Source organism: Triticum aestivum, chromosome 1A (genome assembly GCF_018294505.1).
Source record: "Triticum aestivum cultivar Chinese Spring chromosome 1A, IWGSC CS RefSeq v2.1, whole genome shotgun sequence".
Taxonomy (NCBI): Eukaryota; Viridiplantae; Streptophyta; class Magnoliopsida; order Poales; family Poaceae; genus Triticum; species Triticum aestivum.
In genome coordinates, this window is record NC_057794.1 from 26,988,780 (window position 1) to 27,010,386 (window position 21,607).

At 41.8% G+C, this 21,607-nt stretch overlaps 1 protein-coding gene and 1 pseudogene across 1 annotated transcript; one reads left to right on the plus strand and one right to left on the minus strand.

Annotated features, from left to right (window-relative positions):
• Positions 1-5,740: 5,740 nt before the first annotated feature.
• LOC123079035 (uncharacterized) lies at positions 5,741-11,068 on the plus strand (annotated as a pseudogene).
• A 665-nt stretch (positions 11,069-11,733) lies between these two features.
• LOC123187756 (protein transport protein SEC13 homolog B) lies at positions 11,734-15,104 on the minus strand. Its single transcript, XM_044599685.1, has 2 exons — positions 14,808-15,104; positions 11,734-12,882 (listed from the first exon to the last, which is right to left on the minus strand). The coding sequence occupies exon 2, from the start codon at positions 12,812-12,814 to the stop codon at positions 11,897-11,899; it is 918 nt and encodes a 305-aa protein (XP_044455620.1). The 5' UTR covers positions 12,815-12,882; positions 14,808-15,104; the 3' UTR covers positions 11,734-11,896.
• Between the last annotated feature and the right edge of the window lie 6,503 nt (positions 15,105-21,607).

The following is a 21,607-nucleotide window of genomic DNA, read 5'->3' on the forward strand; positions in this document are numbered from 1 at the left end:
TTTGGACCTTATATTGTTGATTCTAAAGTAACTATTCACACTGATCATGGTGCTATTAAATATCTTATGGAAAAGAAAGATGCTAAACCTAGACTTATTAGATGGGTTCTCTTGCTACAAGAATTTGATTTGCATATTGTTGATAGAAAAGGAGCTGAGAACCCCGTTGCAGACAACTTGTCTAGGTTAGAAAATGTGCTTGATGACCCACTACCTATTGATGATATCTTTCCTGATGAGCAATTAAATGCCATAAATGCTTCTCATACTGCTCCATGGTATGCTGATTATGCTAATTACATTGTTGCTAAGTTCATACCACCTAGTTTCACATACCAGCAAAAGAAAAAGTTCTTCTATGATTTGAGGCATTACTTTTGGGATGACCCACATCTTTATAAAGAAGGAGTAGATGGTGTTATTAGACGTTGTGTACCTGAGCATGAACAGGAACAGATCCTACGCAACTGTCACTCCGAAGCTTATGGAGGACACCATGCTAGAGATAGAACTGCACATAAGGTACTGTAATCTGGTTTGTATTGGCCTACTCTCTTCAAGGATGCCCGTAAGTTTGTCTTATCTTGTGATGAATGTCAAAGAATTGGTAATATTAGTAGACGTCAAGAAATGCCTATGAACTATTCACTTGTTATTGAACCATTTGATGTTTGGGGCTTTGACTATATGGGACCTTTTCCTTCCTCTAATGAATATACACATATTTTAGTTGCTGTTGATTACGTTACTAAGTGGGTAGAAGCTATTCCAACTAGTAGTGCTGATCATAACACTTCTATTAAAATGCTTAAAGAAGTTATTTTTCCAAGATTTGGAGTCCCTAGATATTTAATGACTGATGGTGGTTCACATTTTATTCATGGTGCCTTCCGTAAAATGCTTGCTAAATATGATGTTAATCATAGAATTGCATCTCCTTATCATCCTCGGTCTAGTGGTCAAGTAGAATTGAGTAATAGAGAACTCAAATTAATTTTGCAAAAGACTATTAATAGGTCTAGAAAGAATTGGTCCAAGAAACTGGATGATGCATTATGGGCCTATAGAACTGCATATAAAAATCCTATGGGTATGTCTCCGTATAAAATGGTCTATGGAAAAGCATGTCACTTACCTCTCGAACTAGAACACAAGGCTTATTGGGCTATTAAAGAACTTAATAATGATTTTAAACTTGCCGGTGAGAAGAGGTTATTTGATATTAGCTCACTTGATGAATGGTGAACCCAAGCCTACGAAAATGCCAAGTTGTTTAAAGAAAAAGTTAAAAGATGGCATGACAAAAGGATACAAAAGCGTGAGTTTACTGTAGGTGATTATGTGTTGCTATACAACTCTCGCTTAAGATTTTTTGCAGGAAAACTTCTCTCTAAATGGGAAGGTCCTTACGTTATCGAAGAGGTCTACCGTTCCGGTGCCATAAAAATCGACAACTTCGAAGGCACAAATCCGAAGGTGGTAAACGGTCAAAGAATCAAACATTATATCTCAGGTAATCCCATAAATGTTGAAACCAATGTTATTGAAACCGTAACCCCGGAGGAATACATAAGGGACACTTTCCGGAACGTTTCAGACTCCGAAAAGGAATAGGAATGTGGTACGGTAAGTAAACCGACTCCAAAACTGTTTTTAAGGCAATATTTCTCCGTTTTGGAATATTTAGAAAAATATAAAAATAAGCAGCAGTTCGGGAAGGACACGAGGGCCCCATGAGGGTGGAGGGCGCGCCCTACCCTACTAGGTGCGCCCCCTACCTCGTGGGCACCTCGTGTGCTCTCCGGACTCCGTTTTCGTACACGACACGTATTTTGGTCGGTAAAAATTCATTATATAATCTCCCGGGGGTTTTGACTCCCGTATCACGCAATTATCCTCTGTTTTGTGTTTCGATTTGTTGCTGCTGCAGATTAGAGCAAGATGTCTTTGCAAGAGTCAGTCGGGGAGAGCCGGGTGTCTCACCCAGCACTGAGATCAATGACAAACAACAATGTTGACCTCTTTGGGCCAGCAACGAAGGAAGAGATGGAGGCCGAGTTGAAGAGGATAGATGCCATGGAAGAGGATCAAGAAGTCACTTCCCGCTTCCGAGCTGGATTCACAATGGGAGAACTGCAGAGCTCGGCTATTCCAAACTCGGTTATCCCTTCCAATGTTAAATTTCTTTCTTATGAGAATATGAAAAAGAGTGTCATTGGTTCTCCCGCAGCTATGCAGCACCCTTGGGTGCAGGGAGCTTTGGCTGTTACAGGAAAACTCCGAAAGGAAATAATGGACCTCAAGCAACAAGTCAATAAGCTAGAGGAGGAGAATCGTATCCTGAGGGGCATCATCACCAAGAATATCACATCACTACCCCCTAAAAGAGAGACATAACACATGGGTATGGGCACTCCACTTGGCAACTGCCAAGCTTGGGGGAGTGCCCCGGTACCGTATCACCATCACTTTATCTTTACCGTTTTTCTTAGTTTGATCCTTTTGGTAATATCTTGATCTAGTAGAATAAAAGTTCTTAGTATGATCTAGTTGTGAGTTTTGCTTTATTATCCTTCTATGTAATCGAGTCCGTGAGCTATATAATAAAGATTAGTGTTGAGTCAAGGGCTTGATTACTTTGCCATGATCCTAATTGAATAAAAGAAAAGAGAAAGAAATAAAAAGAAACAAAGAGATCATGTGAGTCTTATGGAGAGTAATGAGCTCACATAGAAAGAGTATGATGAATAAAAGTTGTTGATGGTTGACAAGCACAGTTTTGGTCATCGTTGCAATTAATAGGAGGCAATAAAGAAAGAGAGGTCTTCACATATAAATATACTATCTTGGACATCCTTTATGATTGTGAGCACTCATTAAAATATGGCATGCTAAAGAGTTGACATTGGACAAGGAAGACAACATAATGGGTTATGATTTTCTTACATCTGAGATGAATTATATTGTCTTGGATCTTCCAACATGATGAGCTTGCTTGTCCCCCTCATGCTAGCCAGATTCATTGCACCAAGTAGAGATACTACTTGTGCTTCCAAATACCCTTAAACCAGTCTTGCGATAAGAGTACACCATATCTACCTATGGATTGAGTAAGATCCATCAAGTAAGTTGTCATCGGTGCAAGGAATAAAATTTGCTCTCTAAATATGTATGATTGATTGGTGTGGAGGAAATAAGCTTTATACGATCGTGTGATATGGAAGTAATAAAAGCGACAGACTGCATAATAAAGGTCCATATCACAAGTGGCAATATAAAGTGATGTTCTTTCGCATTAGGATTTTGTGCATCCAACTATAAAAGCATATGACAACCTCTGCTTCCCTCTGTGAAGGGCCTATCTTTCACTTTTATCTCCTACATTGTATAAGAGTCATGGGGATCTTCACCCTTCCTTTTTATATTTTATCCTTTGGCAAGCACAATATATTGGAAAAGATCCTGGTATATATGGCTAATTGGATGTGAGTTTTCATGAACTATTACTGTTGACATTACCCTTGAGGTAAAACGTTGGGAGGCAAAACTATAAGCCCCTATCTTTCTCTGTGTCCGATTAAAACTCCATACCCATAAGTATTGCGTGAGTGTCAGCAATTGTGAAAGACTATATGATAGTTGAGTATGTGGAATTGCTAAAAAGCTCTTATACATTGACTCTTTCCGATGTTATGATAAATTGCAATTGCTTCAATGACTGAGATTATAGTTTGTTAGTTTTCAATGAAGTTTACGATTCATACTTGATATTGTGATTGAATTATTACTCTAGCATAAGAGATCATATGACAAGAATTATATAAGTTGTTGTTCTAAGAATGACCATGATGCTCTCATGTCCGTATTTTATTTTTATCGACACCTCTATCTCTAAACATGTGGACATATTTTTCGATTTCGTCTTTTCGCTTGAGGACAAGCGAGGCCTAAGCTTGGGGGAGTTGATACGTCCATTTTGCATCATGCTTTTATATCAATACTAGCACATATGCCCGTGCGTTGCAATGGAAGACTTCAAGGGACGTGAATCAGGCTCGGAGACATGTGCTTTACTACTGAGGAAATGCATGTTGCTATGAATAAGTGGTGGCAAAGTCGATAACTGGGTCACGTGACACATGTTGCTGATGACAATAACAATGAACCGATTTATTGTAGGGTTATTTAAGACGGTAGTTCGGAACATGAAACATGATCCCGAGTCAATTGATATGGGTGAAACACAAACTTCATGTTATTAGTGCGTACAGAAATTTAAAAGTATAATAGAAAGAAATAACATTATTTATTGTCACTAATGATGCCACAGCCTGAATAGATTTTATGCCATGCAACTTGACATCATTGGTCAAACATAGTACGTGCTAGATATACACATTAATTACTGTATAGGCATTTGGATAGTGGAGATTGCTTGAATACGTCAAACTATTGTTTTTATATTAGTGGACACTCTAATAAATTCACAAGCTTACTAATAGGCATGACAAGAGTAATGCCAATTTTTTTGTAAAGAAGTGCATCAACACAAACTTTTCATATTTCAAAGAAAACTAACTTTCATCAGCTTGAAAGTGTGCAGCGCTTCTAGATTGAAGCTGAACGTGAAAGCTTCCATCGATATCGCTCTGCTCCAAGTCCTTTGATCTACTCCAAGTTGTAGATGGATCGCTCGCTCTGCTTCAAGTCCTAGACGAATCGGTTTTTCAGCAGAAAAAATATTAAAATCAAATGTGTTTTAGAACTAAAAGGAGTGGCTTCTAATTAAAAACTTCCATGAGAGCGGAGCATGTCCGGCCGAGCAGACATACACGCATCACGTCCTCTCCCTCTTGAGCATAGGCACAGCTGCACCGTTCCTCCCGTCTTCAAGACCGGAATCCCTCTTCTTTCCTTTTGGTTTCACAGCAGCAGGATTCAATCTCTCTTTTTTCTTTTCTTTTTTGGATCCATTTGCTTCCTTATTTACCTACCCCGGCCCCCTCTTGCCTTTTCTTTTCTCTGTGACTTTGGATTCAATTCCATTTGCTTCCTTATCATTTTTACCTATTCCACTCTTTTCTTTTCTTTTCTGTCACAAACTTGAAATCCCTCTTTCCATCCTTAATTTCCCCTCTTTTCCTTCCTTATCCGGACAACTCATTTCCTTCCTTATTATTGATTCCCGAAATTGTTCCTTGATACCCAGGAAACTCGAAGATCTTTTTAAATTACGAAGCTTGGATTGAAGGGAGCGATGTGGGATTATCTAGCTTAGTTGGTTGTATCATGAGTTGTTAGGCGTGAGGCTGCGAGTTCGATTCCGTGCACTGTTGGGCTGGGCGGGCCGGAAAAATAGGCGGGCTGTTCACCTTCGATTGCTTTTTCATTGTTCGCCTGCGTGGGCCGAAAAAATAGGTGGGCTGTTCACCTTCGAGTGGGCTTGGAAACCAGGACATCGATTTATAAAAGATCGAGCGACTCGATCGAGTCTGATCTGACCTACGACGGACGAAACGAAAATTTATGGGACGCACGAAACGGATGAAAATTTAGGAGGAAGAAGCAATAGCCCCTTTATTATTAGGGTAAAGATAAAGATAAAGATATAAAATAGAAAAAAGGTAAAATGGGCCGGCCCATAGCTGAGGCCGGGTGTGCGCTGGTTTGCAGAATACATATCTTGAGAAAGTAGGCCGAGCTCTGGTGCCCCTCGAATTTGGGAGCCCATCGACGGCCCTATTCTTCGCTCTAGTGTCGGCGCCATCGCCATTCACGTTCTTCCTCATCGCGCCCCTGTCGCCTCCACCCCATGTCCCCATCCGCTAGCTTTGGCCATTGCCCATTGGGTTTCGAGGTTCATCTATCAATCCCACTGACCTCCAGGATTTCTGCAATTTGTAGGTTTTGTGCGCAGATCCCGAGTCGTTGCATACAGATCTGACCTGCAGCCCACGGTGGTGGTCACATCTTCGGTTGTTGAAACCACGGTTGGACCTCATGCCTCGTATCTCCTTCGCTTCCTTAAATTTGATGTGAATTAAATGGCTGATCATCATCCAGCAAAGGGCACTCTAGTATGTGCTTTTATATGACAGTTACATACATTGCTATTCTGAATTTCAACTACTGCTGTTTCTTTTCTTTCTTTTGTTGGATTATTGCTGGGACCCTTGTGGGTTTTCTTCTCACAAGTTTATTTCTTTCAAGGTGCTTGAATGGAGATACGTACAATACTAGTTCCTAACTGATATCACCAAGAATTCGTGTCCGTTGAAAATAATAGCTTTATTTAAGCTTCACACTTCTTTCTGTGCGAAAATGAGACCTGTATATTGGTTAATTTGTTCAAGTTCTACAATTGCTATGCATGTAGGCTTTAATCATGTTATGTATCAGAACTAGTGCTATGTACGGAATGCTTACATTTAGTTCTCTTGGCATGTCCGTAACCTGTGTTAACTACTTCATGTTATATGCGGAGGGAAGGAGCTTTTTATTTAATTTGCAGGACATGTGTTGATTTTGATTAAAAATATGAAGAAGTTTGTCATCATTGTGTTCAACATCAGTGCTTGAACGGTGCTTATAATGTCAAATTTATTTGACAAAGTACAGTATTTCTCAGTTGAATCAACTGGCACTAGCAGTTTGTAGGGAACTAGGGACAAAGCTACATTGCAGAGTTGAAGCAGTTATGAATGAAGTTTGCAATGCCTCACTATAAAATTGTGCACAATATAAATAATACAGCACTTCCATATTGTAATACTTGTAAGTCTTTTTCATGAAATATGTTTTTTAACCTATCTGATGAGATTGCCACATTTGACATTTATGTGAAGTTTGGAGGTTTCTTTGAAAATTTTAGCATTCCAACTTCGTATTGCTCCACCATCTCTTAAAAAATGTTGAATCAAACAAGGTGTGAAACTGATTTGGGATGCAATTCCAGGTTAAACTTGTTTCAGCCAAACAAACAGTACTGGAACTGGAATTCCAGGCAAGTTCGTCAGCAACGTATAAAATGCACAAAGAGGAGGCAATGAAAACCACCTATCATGAAGATACTACCAGTACTGATGGATCAAACATGGATAAATACGATCCATGGAATCCTCCGTATCCTCCATGCCCTCCTGCTGTTGGAAATAGCTTAAGTGACTCTATCCGTTTAGTAGCTAAGGTGCAGTAACTAACCAACATTCTTTTTTGAACTTTATGGCATTTCTATCTTATCATGTTTGCTTTCCCTAGTATAGCTCTTGACGCTCCCCTCCCTCCCTTTGCAGTGGTCACGTGAGAAAGAAGCTGCAATTGGTGCCATCAGAGCATCCAGTATAATCTTCCCAGACCGCATCCCTAAGGTTCTCTGCATTTGAAAAAAATCATTTGGTTATTTATATTTTACATTTTTCCTGCAGTATTTTGTGTGTGTGCTACTTATGCAACATTTTTGTTTTATTGTCCTATAGTGCATTGCTTATTTCTTTTTTCTTTGCTAATCGAATTACTGATTTCCTTTCACCTCTTTTGATTCTGAATGGGTCAATTTGGGAGGTGAATCATGTCTTCCATGATAGAGTGCACCATTTGGCACCCATCCTGGATAAGGATAGCGTCCGGCGCTTTCTCCGCTTTATCTGGGGAAATGGGGCCGGCATGCAATGGGGTTCGATCATCACCCCAGAGGCTTTGAACCATATGATTGCACAAAATGCGGTAAAATGTGTCAAAGCTGCCTTGGAGGGTCAGGCACCTGAGCTTGATGGGTGCAGGGCCGGTCCCAACTGCATGAACCAGTATGGATACTATCCCCTCCACCGAGCTGCTGAATTTTTTTTGGTCGACATGATTCAGTTGCTCATCCGCCACGGCGCATCCGCCAATCTACGCACAGCCGGTGCTGAGGTCATCGAGGGCCTTCTCCCACTCCATGTTGCAGTCGAGAACACGTGCATGCACAAGTATCTAGAAGACAGTCTATTTCCTAACCATGAGACATCGGGATTACAGTGAGGCAGATGCCCACTTTATCTTCAAGCTCATCCATCTTTTGTGCCTACCTGAAATGGTTTGTATCCACCCATAAATCAAATTACTAATTCTCCAGTTCTGCAACATGGTTAAAAGAAGTTGGCATATACCTCGAACTTGAGGACCTTACTTTCTTTACGTCCATTGTCAAAGTCAGAATTGTTCCCAGCTAGAAAAGAATTTCAAGTGGCTGCAAACAAATTTGAAAATGTGTTTCTCTTTTGGTTGGAAGTGAGAACACAATTTTAAGTTAATCAGAACTGGCACATTGCCTATAAATTCTAAAAGGTCAGTTTTTGTCTATGCTGGTGGTTTTTGCAGAAAATCTTTTTGGATTCCACTAGGCTGATCGCAAAACACACAGATAATCTACTTGATGAGCTTTGGAATTACATAAAAGATGGAAAGCTTGCCGAGACAGCCGTTTTGCTACTGGCAGCCCAAGAGCAGATCCGTGTGGGAACTTCCTGTAAGAAAATTGGAAATAGTAAGGCAGATGGGTTTCAGGTTATCTACGAATGTATTATGGACAACAGTATCAAATTACAGTCTGAAAAGGGCCAAAACCTAATGGAAAAGGAGGAATTGGAGACAAAAATAAAGCTTCATCATACAGCAATGATGCTTGTTCATGTAATTTCCAAAGCTGGTGAAGGTCTTGAATCATACATCTAGAGGTATCACAGTGTTGGTAGTTGCAGTTACAATGCCTCTATTTTCTTCGCTTTACTAAAATTTGCATAGCTTCTTGGTAATTCCTGCATTATCCTGATATATATAGAATAGGAAATGCTAAAAATACTGTCAATTATTGAGATAAATAGCAAAATTTGTACTTTATCTAGAACATTTAAGTTTCTGGAACTTGATGTTTCTGAAGTTTAGTTCAGTTTACACAAATTTTGGATAAGCAATGACACTCACCATTTGGAACCTGTCGAGGTTTTTGTGTTCAGTTAGATAACATGAAAACTACATTTCACCTTTGGGAAATCTAAACTAAACAATCGAGGCAAATTCAGAAAACTAAAACAAATATAGTTAAGGCAGAATTTGTGCTTCTGAACATGTATTTTTGTAATCAAATACATTCATATTACAATGTTATTTACCATTGAAACTATTCATTTTGCCTTTCCAATTTGTGATGTCTTACTTTCGTGTTTCCAATGTAAATAATTCTCTCTGTCATCCCTGAGTCATCTTTGATTATGTGATGGTGCTTATGGCATAGCTCATCTCTCACAAGTCAAAATTGTAATGCAGGCACCCCATTTCATGCAGGTGCCCTGTTTGGACGTCCTTGAACGTGTTTCATCGATTCTCAAGGATCACGGTTTTTCTCCTGCTCCAGAATGTGTAGACATTAGAAACCTGTATGCTTTTTACGCGTCAATTCCATTCTTCAACGATTATGGTTTTGCAATTCCAAAATTTACATACATATGCATAATTTGTGTGATCTGTGTTCTCCTACTTGTTCTTGAAGCTGCCCCTATCATGATGTGTTGTCAAGTGAGGAAATACCTAGAAAACCTGGTACGTGTCTGTCTTGTTTATTTTTTCGTGGTGTGTATTGATTTGAATTATTTATCTCAAAATTAGTTGGAAAACCCCTAATTATTTTATGATGGAAATCAGGGGAAAGTGTCGCAGACAGGGAAGCTCTAGAAATGGATTATCTACGCACAGTAGTGAACAAGGTAAAGATATCAAAATATCATGGCCAAAGATTTATTGTTTGATTTTGATGACCAGACCTCTATATATAAAACTTGTAAATTTGTACGCATTATTCAAGCTGAATTGATCTGACGCTCAATAGATATCCAAGCCGTGATCAAATTCTGTATAGTTCATCATATTTGTGGTAACCCAGGAAATTTACTTAATGCTAAAATACAATTGGATTTGTGAAACAAAGCAGCCAATTTAATATCTCAATGCCCTTCGAAAAAAAATATATCATCTAATATCTCAAGGCAGTGTTGCCGCTTGCTGGTAGGCTTCACTGAAACATGTTATGTTTTGAGGTTTCTAACATTTAGATCTTTATTGACGTTCAAGAGCCAGGCTGCAAGGAGGAAGAGAAAACCGAGACGATGGGAGCACAAACTCGCCAGGAGAAGCTTCTTCCCATGGTGGAGATCGGTGTTATCTGCCCGGTCTAAAGTCAAGATCATGCCCCACAAATGGGCATGTCCTTCTGAATGCTTGGATCTCAAGATGGCTTGGAATAAACCCGTTGAACGCCTGGATGGCGAGACAGCTTCGAAGAAGGCAACCGCCCAGCAGGATGGTTCTGCTGCTGCAGCTCCCGGCTCGATGGGTCGAGTTCCCATGGTAGTATATAGTAGCAAGCCCGGTGAGTTGTTTACTGTAATACCGCTCGATGATATACCCAAATACATGAGGCGACACAGAAGGCAATCCAGAAGGCTGTTTAGTACAGCGGTTACTTATCAGCCCAGGATGGTGATTGGTGCAGCGGTTAATTCTCAGCCCAGACGGCTGTTTGGTACAGCGGCATCGATGCTGCTCAAAGTGCTGAAGAGGGCATGAGGAGTAGTATAGAAAGGCAAGGCCACCTTGCATGCTGGTTTTCTTGTTCAAGTTTCTGAGCATGCTCGTGTTATGCAAGGCACCCTCCTAAATAACAGACATACTTATATGCGTATGCTGTATGTAATGCCTCTGTGGAGTATATCCTGTATTCGCTAATTCTTTTCTCGAGCATTGTTCTCTTAATCCCGGTTGTCAATCGTGAATTCCTGTTAGCGCCCATACCGTAACAATGAGAACCTTAACTGTATACTCCCATAGAATAACTTTCTCCGGTTGTTTCAATTCAAGAGTATAGTTGTTTCAATTCAAGAGTATAGTTCAGACGGTGTTGAGCCGATGGTCTCGTGTGCTTGTCGTATTCGAGAATTCCTGTTAGCGCCCATACCATAACAATGAGAACCTTAACTGTATACTCCCCTAGAATAACTTTCTCCGGTTGTTTCAATTCAAGAGTATAGTTGTTTCAATTCAAGAGTATAGTTCAGACGGTGTTGAGCCGATGGTCTCGTGTGCTTGTCGTATTCGCTAATTCTTTTCTCGAGCATTGTTCTCTTAATCCCGGTTGGCAATCGTGAATTCCTATTAGTGCCCATACCATAACAATGAGAACCTTAACTGTATACTCCCCTAGAATAACTTTCTCCGGTTGTTTCAATTCAAGAGTATAGTTGTTTCAATTCAAGAGTATAGTTCAGACGGTGTTGAGCCGATGGTCTCGTGTGCTTGCCGTCTGTTCGGGGCGGTAAGCTTTGTTGCGTGGGTTGATTGGGCGCAGACAATACTCTGACAGAAGTTCAGAGTCAATTGGGTTCAGTTTTTGCTGGCTCAGCTGCACGCCATGGACACCTTGAATGCTATCTCACGTGTGTTGTGCTGCTTGCCTCCCTCCACCTGATGCCGATAAACATCTGACGCCAATTCCCGCCGATGTTCAGCAATTGCTCATGAATATATGCTTATCCACAGGAAATTGGATTTGTTTTTGTTTATTTTCAAGCGAACATCCAACAGCAGCATGACCTCCCAGGAAGAAAGCAAAAGAACAGAAAAAGAACAAGGCAACAAAGAAACTTCTGTGATCTCTCGATGGATTATAGACCACAAAACACGCAAAGATGTGTGCGCTTTCGGTAACAGAAATATCGCCCGCTTCAACAAGGGGGGTGACAAACACAATTCCATCACATAAGTTGCAGCACCGTACACGTTGTATGATAATCAAATCCACTCGATGGTGAAACTACATTGGTCTGATGATAATTACTAATGCAGCTAGAGGCAGAACGCGGGACATCTATGGCTCGACGGTAGTCACTTGCTGCCATTCACCGTCAACGGCTTCTTTCCAGAGGGTCACATTGTTGTTGCCATCGGAGACCGCCAGGATGTTGCCCGTCAGCGACCACGACAGCCTCCAAACAGGGGTTCTGAAATCATTGAGGACCCTGCCTTCCCACTGCTCACCTTCCTTCGGTGCGGTCCAGATGACGACGGTTCCATCCTGAGAAGCGCTGGCGATTGTGGACTTTGGGAGGCCTAGGTTCGGTGCCCATGCGACGTCTCTCACCCAGTCCCTGTGCATCTGAAGGGCGGGGAAGCAGTCCATCCTCCAACTCCCGTTGGTGAGCTTCCACACCTTCACTGTGTTGTCGCAGCCACCAGAAGCAAGTTTTTGAACATACTCGAACTGCCCAGAAGGCCCTGGACTGATTAGAGCACCCGGCGCCATTGATGGGGCCCAGGAAACAGAGGTGACGCCCACTGGATGTGCCTGGTCGATGCGCGTCGTCTCCCACCCTCCATCAGAACGAGCCATGAAGACAGAAATGTTCCCATCAGATGAACCGCAAGCCAAGCATAGGCCGAGCTCGTGAGGCGCCCAAGCAATGGAATTGACAGAAGACTTGTGCTCATTGAAAGTGTGTGCCTGTGCCCACTCATCGGGCTTACTCCCTTCTTTCCATATGATGACCCGACCATCATAGCTGCAGGATGCAAGCATTGAACCATACTTGGGATGAGCCCATGCGATTTGCCAGACTGGGCCCTCGTGTCCGCTCAAAGTAGCAAGTTGCTGGTGCGAGGTGCCACTTACGCCAATGATCTTGATTGTGTTATCAGAGGAGGCAGTGGCAATACGCTTCCCGTAGTAATCCATTGCGATGTCATGCACCACATCTTGGTGGCCAGTCTCTATCTTATGAGGCAGCATTGTTCCAAGTATGCATCAGCTTTAAAGTAGTAACCAACTGTTCTGTCCTGACCACTTCAGGCTCCTATCTGCCAGTAATATAAAACTAATGTTTAGAGGACATCGAGTTAAAGAATAAAGAAAAAAATTATGCAGTATACAGTTCACTGATACAAGTAGCATAGTTGCATTTCACAACATAAGGAGCTGAGTGTGTTTCATGTTACAGTCAGAAGTTATAAAAATTATGATATTACAATTATAAGTCATAACAATTTTGGTACACAAGATACATAAACTACCTTGCTACCAGCATGCCAATACAATTTTTCCCTAAAATAACAAAATGATATCTGACTGCTTATTATAATCATGGTGATCACAAGTATAAACCTGTCTGACTAATACTTAGAGATCCTGTGAACCAAAATAGCCTAATAAACAAGGAGTTCTAGGCAACAATATACCAAGATACTACTGGGAAATTCAAGGAAGAGATTTAGACATCCCCAGAAGATAGAACTATCTTCCAAGTGTTTAACTTATTTCTCTTCTCCCATAGTGTACATGCATGGCATGGCATGAGATGGTATTATTTAATCACATGGTCATGGAAATTGTGATTCGCAACAAAACAGTGTCCAGCTAGTTGACAATAATAGAACTAAATATTGTTCACTTTGAACATCTTATAACAAAGGACAAGACAGCAATAAGCCCGTGGCACGAGAACTACAAGCTATTTTACTTCACAGAAATCAACACTTCACAGTAATTAAGAATTCAGAAGACAGTACCATACTACCATCAACATCGAAACTTCTTAGAAAGTATCATGCACTATTTGGAGATGCAATAAGACGGTGCATAAAGTAGAAATATAATATTTGCAACAATCAAACAACCGATGTTTAGTAAAATGAAATTTAAAGATACCACAATAGGCTAAAATAGATAATGCTCCAGTAAACACACGAAAAATAAGACGGCTTGAGTTGAAAGTTCAAATAAGCATAATCAGTTGAACCAAACAAACAGACATTGGTGGACAGCAAGCATATGTGAATCATTCAACAAGGCCGTAACAGCTAGCACAGATTAGACAGTTCATACATAATATAATTCCAAAAGAACATTAAATAAAACAAGCATCAAGGACATGAAGAACCAGCATACACATGAGCTATTGTCCATACATAAACTAAAAGTCTAAAACACATATAATAATTGAAGCATGACTAAGCCGATTCACGAAATAGAAGAAAGGACCTGTTAAAGTCTAAAGTACATTCTGAAATGTTTCTTATCACAGGCACAGAACCCTCTCCTATTACTGTTAAATCAACGTATTCATGATCCATAATACTCTCAGAATTAACAGTGGCCTTTTGGTGCAGAAAATTGCAAGATTGAGCTGTAACAAACTGATGCATCTCCACACCTGAAGGCTGAAACAAAGTGGCAATTGAGAAGCTCTGGTGTAACACCTCTCACTAACCTGCAAATTACTACACCCTCAGAGGTCCTCAATCACAGGTTAGTGTCTACATGGATCAGGCAAGCAGCTTCTAAGCTACACATTTGGATTAAAGCTCCAAATGCATTCTCTAGGATCAAACTGCCAAAACGTCTTACATTTGGGAACAGAGTAGTAGTTCATTCCTTCCCTATAACTTTAGTCGGAGCAAGAACAGATAACTAGTACCGTGGAGTTGCTAGTATGAACTTTTAATTTCTCCTGGGGGACTCAACCGATTTGTTAATTGCATCGACCATCAAGCGAAAAAGGCCTCACAAGATCTTCAGGATCACCCCACTGCCTTGCTCATTCGTCTCGCCGACTAGTTCGGCCGTTGTTACTGCTGGCTTGGACCCCCACCCCTCTGTCTGCTGTAACTCTGCCGTTTTGGGCTTTTTAATATGATGAAAATTCAGGTGGGGAATCTCTACCCCCGGTGACAATTCAAACAAAAGGCCTCACAAACATCTCTCGGAAAAAAGATCATGCAGTTACCTCGATCTTCTTGCGGCAGGCTGAAGGCTGCAGAGTTGGGGAGGAGTTGTCGACGGCGTCAGCCGCAACCGGCGGAGGTCGGCGTCAGGGGTCGGGGAGGCGCAAACGGAGCAGGAGCGGGAGGCGCGAGCTGGGAGGCCGACGGCGAGGAGGGGCTTGCTCGGCGGCCAAAGAGATCGACGGCAGGGGGTGGCGCGTGCTCGATGGGGGAGGGGGGCCGGAGTCAGACCCGCATCTGGATCTGGTTTAGGTTTTCTCTCAAGAACAGATGAATAAAGGGGTTCCGAAACAACACGTGCTCGGAGAGACTAATGATATTGCCTGTCAAGTCCTAGCTTCTGGTAGTTTTTTTCTGGATTTATTTCAGGTGTCTGCCGATGTTCTTTTTAGTGGGAGAAGACGTTTTCGTCGACTAAGAAAACATTTTAGTGATTTTGTCAATCTCAAGAGATGTGTTAACTCAAGTCTCTCAAAGCGGTGTGCGTGTGTTCATACGAATTGAGTATATATGCATATGTATGAGCATCTGTCGGGAGAATATCTCCCGGTGCTCCAAACTCGATAGCACATTTTAAAATGTTTGAAAATTTTTGGAAAAAAAAATCTAGCACATAGACACAACACAAATGCATCTTGTCACAAAATTTGAAATCAAAGTTCAAAACATAGCTTAAGAAATATAAATGACAAATTCAACAGTAAATAGTACACAACATAAGTTGGGCTCTAGATTTGGCCCATTATCACATTGATGTCGGTTTTGTCATTTTTGTATCTCGAGCAATGTTTTGAATTTTAATTTAAATTTTTTTGACAACATACATTGATGTTCTGTAAATGTGCTAGGATTTTTTTCAGAATTTTTTGAACATTTAAAAATGTGCTACTGAGTTTGGAGCACCAAGAGCACTCTGGAAATGGGAGTACCAGATATTCTTTCGGAAAAAAAAGAAGCAATGCAAGCGAGATACACTATGGCACTTACACAATGTGCCTTCAAATAGGCAAGCGGAAGAGAACCGCTTGGCCTGGTAACCGCACCAGTCATTAGATTTCAAAAAATTCACTACACAAAACTGGCAGGGAATCATCCTCCACGTGGCAAAAGAATCACGTCATCAACACATAATCGTGTGTCACACATGGTAATCAAGGTATCATGTGTTGGGGAACTCAGCAATTTCAAAAAAATTCTACGCACACGCAAGATCATGATGATGCATAGCAACGAGAGGGGAGAGTGTTGTCCATGTACCCTTGTAGTCCGTAAGTGGAAGCGTTATGACAACACGGTTGATGTAGTCGTACGTCTTCACGATCGACCGATCCTAATACCGAAAGTACGACACCTCGGCGATCTGCACACGTTCGACTCGGTGACGTCCCACGAACTCACGATCCAGCAGAGTGTCGAGGGAGAGCTTCGTCAGCACAACGGCATGATGACGGTGATGATGATGCTACCGGAATAGGGCTTCGCCTAAGCACCGCTACGATATGACCGAGGTGGATTATGGTGCAGGGGGGCACTGCACACGGCTAAGAGATCAATGATCAACTTGTGTATCTATGGGGTGCCCCCCTCCCCCGTATATAAAGGAGTGGAGGAGGGGAGGTCCGGCCCTCTCCATAGCGCGCCCTAGGGGGAGTCATACTCCCACCGGGAGTAGGATTCCCCCTCTTCCCCTAGTAGGAGTAGGAGAGAAGGAAGGGAAAGAGAGAAGAAAGGAAGGGGGGCGGCCCCCACCCAATTTGGATTGGGCTAGGGGGGGCTCCTCCTTGGCCGTCCTTTCCTCTATTCCAATAAGGACCAATAAGGCCCATATACTCCCCGGGGAGTTCCGGTAACCCCCGGTACTCCGGTAAATGCCCGAACTCATCCGAAACCATTCCGATATCCAAACATAGGCTTCCAATATATCGATCTTTATGTCTCGATCCGAGACTCCTCGTCATGTCCGTGATCATATCCGGGACTCCGAACTACTTTTGGTACATCAAAACACATAAACTCATAATACCGATCGTCACCGAACGTTAAGCGTGCGGACCCTACGGGTTCGAGAACTATGTAGACATGACCGAGACTCATCTCCGGCCAATAACCAATAGCGGAACCTGGATGCTCATATTGGTTCCTACATATTCTACGAAGATCTTCATCGGTCAAACCGCATAACAACATACGTTGTTTCCTTTGTCATCGGTATGTTACTTGCCCGAGATTCGATTGTCGGTATCTCAATACCTAGTTCAATCTCGTTACCGGCAAGTCTCTTTACTCGTTCTATAATGCAACATCCGTAACTAACTCATTAGTCATATTGCTTGCAAAGCTTATAGTGATGTGCATTAGCGAGAGGGCCCAGAGATACCTCTCCGATACACAGAGTGACAAATCCTAATCTCGATCTATGCCAACTCAACAAACACCATCGGGGACACTTGTAGAGCATCTTTATAGTCACCCAATTACGTTGTGACGTTTGATAGCACACTAAGTGTTCCTCCGGTATTCGGGGGTTGCATAATCTCATAGTCATAGGAACATGTATAAGTTATGGAGAAACTAATAGCAGTAAACTAAACGATCAAAATACTAAGCTAACGGATGGGTCAAGTCAATCACATCATTCTTTAATGATGTGATCCCGTTTATCAAATGACAACTCTTTGTCCATGGCTAGGAAACTTAACCATCTTTGGTCAACGAGCTAGTCAGGTAGAGGCATACTAGTGACACTCTGTTTGTCTATGTATTCACACATGTACTAAGTTTCCGGTTAATATAATTCTAGCATGAATAATAAACATTTATCATGATATAAGGAAATATAAATAACAACTTTATTATTGCCTCTAAGGCATATTTCCTTCATCATGATTGTACCACGGCTTCCCCATGCTCATCGCCCCATTGATGGCAGCGACTGCAGTCCACCACGCACACGCCTTGCGCGGAGCTTGAAGCATACTCGCCGAAGGTTTTTGCTCTGCTTTATATGAATAAAGCAACAACCAGTACATAAAAACCATACAAACACACACCAACACCTACCCCCCCCAATACCAACTATATACCAGAAGCTCACTCAGGCAAATAGGGGACAAAAGCAAAGCTAAATGAAGCACTTAACTAAAGGGGTTTTCTTGTTCCTAGAAATGAGCATAAGTCTTTCCAGAGCGCCTCGACACCACTCACTAGGCAGGTCATACATCTCAAACATATCTATAATTTTTGTATTGTTCCATGCTGCTATATTATCATTTATATATGCTTTTATTATCATTTTATACTATTTTATATTATTTTCCTGGACTAACCCATTAGTTCAGTGCCTAGTGGTCGTTCCTATTTTTTGTTTGTTTTTGGTTTCAAAGAAAATCAATACCTAGGAAGGTCCAAACACGATGCCAATTTTGACCATTTTTTATGGATTAGAAGGAACATTGGAAGCTTCGGGAAGAGTCAAAAGGACCCACCAGCCAGCCACAAGGGCAAGTGGCGCGACCACGAGGACTACCTCCCCTGGTGGTCGCGCCACCTGGGCTTGTGGGGCCCACATGTAGAGTTTTGACCTAATTCCACCGTCATAAATCTCTGTAAATAGTTAAATATCGAAACCATCTGTCGTTCTTACAGAGAAGTTATCGTCACCGCTGCAACCCTCTGTTCCAAAGTCCTGCCGGAGGGGGAAGCCATTGGAGGAGGCCTCTTCATCAAACTTGTTGCCTCCATGATGATGTGTGAGTAATTCCATTAGGACATACGGGTCCATAGTAGTAGCTAGATGGTCTCTCTCTCTCTCTCTGTTTGTCTTGGATCTTCAATACCATGTTCTCCTCCGAGATCAATCAGATGTAATTCTTATGGCGTGTTTTTTGGGATTCGATGAATTTGTGGATTTATAATCATATTGTTCATTGGATATTGTTGAATTTTTTGATGTTTCTTTGTTGTGCAATTGAGTAACTATGTATGCTTTTTGTGTTATTTGTCTTCTCTGGCCAAGATAGATGGGTAATTTTTTAGAGAGAGTGGGGCATAGTAGTAGATTCAATCTTACGGTGTTCTCTATCCCAGTGACAGAATGGGGACAAGACACATATTTTTATTGTTGCTACTAAGGATAAAACGACGGGGTTTAATCTTATTGCTATATTTCTTGCTGTCTATATTATATTATCTTGCTTATTGTGTTGCATTGTTTTTATAAACTTAATTCTTTGAGATGCATGCCGGATAGCGGTTTCGGGGTGGAGCAATAGTAATAGAAACAATTGTATAATGGCCTACCTATCACAGACATAATGTCTATACAAGATTATGCCATGAATGATCATAGTTAATAATGCTGCTTTTCTATCAATTGTCCAACAATAATTTTTTATGATCATGATATGCAGTTGTTTGTATATGAGGCTACTCAATACAATGTATGTGTATGCCATGAAATGCAGCATAAAAATATTTTGTATATGTGCATATGAAATGGAATATTGGAAGTATATCAATCTGATGTTGTGATTTGTACTGATGTGAAGCCCAAAACTAGCAGCCGGAATTTGACATCACATGCCCACCACTTCTATAGGGCCGGTCAGTGATAAGACTCTGCTTAGCACTGACCGGCGGGCTCTTCAGTGATAAATCTCATCACAGACAAGTCAATTGGCCCATCTATGATGATGAGGTCATCACTGACGGACCACTGACGTGAGTTTTGACCAGTCAATTTATCTTTATGCTGTAGTGGTGAATATTGTATTTCCCTGCTTCTCACCATCCCCCGCTACATCTCAGACATCATCTACGTTGTCTACGTGCTCGCTCTCGGCTCATGGGAGTATGACGGGAAAACAACACCCTTCCTTAGCCTGTTGTAATATTTCTTTGTGATGAACCACAATCCATTTGCTAATCGACAAACTGGAGTTTCATCTAGACTATGGCATGGGACCGTGTTTATACAATAACTAGCACATATTCTCGTGCGTTGCAACGGGAGAAAAAATAGTATGCATTTAAATTCAGTGAGAATTGTATGTGCACATGAAAAAAGAACATTTAGCTTGCCGGTTTCGCCACATGTGACTTTTGATCTTGGGCGATCGTGTAAAATGTATTCCCATTTATCTCATATCCTTTGTAAGTCAATACAGTCAAAGATGGTCCCCTGGACAACAAGTACATCTCATCACAAACAGTGTTGTCACCTCTGAGACGTGTTTCCAACCAACTACTGTAAGTCCTGATGTGTTCACATGTAATCCAGTCGTCGCACTGCTCCGGGTGTTTGCAGGGCAGACTGTTCTTGTGTTCATCGACATACGGGGTCACCAAGGTAGAGTTCTGTAGAACTGTGTAGTGTGCTTGAGACCAAGAATATCCGTCCCTGCATATTATTGAGTCACTTCCAAGAGTGCCTTTTCCAGTCAGTCTCCCCTCATACCGCAATTTAGGGAGACCTATCTTCTTAAGGCCAGGAATGAAGTCAACACAAAACCCGATAACATCCTCTGTTTGATGGCCCATGGAGATGCTTCCTTCTGGCATAGCGCGGTTACGGACATATTTCTTTAGGACTCCCATGAACCTCTCAAAGGGGAACATATTGTGTAGAAATACGGGCCCTAGGATGACAATCTCGTCGACTAGATGAACTAGGACGTGCGTCATGATATTGAAGAAGGATGGTGGGAACACCAGCTCGAAACTGACAAGACATTGCGCCACATCACTCCTTAGCCTTGGTATGATTTCTGGATCGATCACCTTCTGAGAGATTGCATTGAGGAATGCACATAGCTTCACAATGGCTAATCGGACGTTTTCTGGTAGAAGCCCCCTCAATGCAACCAGAAGCAGTTGCGTCATAATCACGTGGCAGTCATGAGACTTTAGGTTCTGAAACTTTTTCTCTGGCATATTTATTATTCCCTTTATATTCGACGAGAAGCCAGTCGTGACCTTCATACTGAGCAGGCATTCAAAGAAGATTTCTTTCTCTTCTTTCGTAAGAGCGTAGCTGGCAGGACCTTTATACTGCTTCGGAGGCATGCCGTCTTTTTCGTGCAAATATTGCAGGTCCTCCTGTGCCTCAGGTGTATCTTTTGTCTTACCATAGATGCCCAAGAAGCCTAGCAGGTTCACGCAAAGGTTCTTCGTCACGTGCATCACGTCGATTGAAGAGCGGACCTCTAGGTCTTTCCAGCAGGGTAGGTCCCAAAATATAGATTTCTTCTTCCACATGGGTGCGTGTCCCTCAGCGTCATTCGGAACAGCTAGTCCACCGGGACCCTTTCCAAAGATTGCGTAGTGTAAATCATTGATCATAGCAAGTACGTGATCACTGGTACGCATGGCGGGCTTCTTCCGGTGATCTGCCTCGCCTTTGAAATGCTTGCCTTTCTTTCGACATTGATGGTTGGTCGGAAGAAATCGACGATGGCCCAGGTACACATTCTTCCTGCATTTGTCCAGGTATATACTTTCAGTGTCATCTAAACAGTGCGTGCATGCGTGGTATCCTTTGTTGGTCTGTCCTGAAAGGTTACTGAGAGCGGGCCAATCTTTGATGGTCACGAACAACAATGCCTTAAGGTTAAATTCCTCCTGTCTATGCTCATCCCACGTACGTACACCGTTTCCATTCCACAGCTGTAAAAGTTCTTCAACTAATGGCCTTAGGTACACTTCAATTTTGTTGCCGGGTTGCTTAGGGCCTTGGATGAGAACTGGCATCATAATGAACTTCCGCTTCATGCACATCCAAGGAGGAAGGTTATACATACATAGA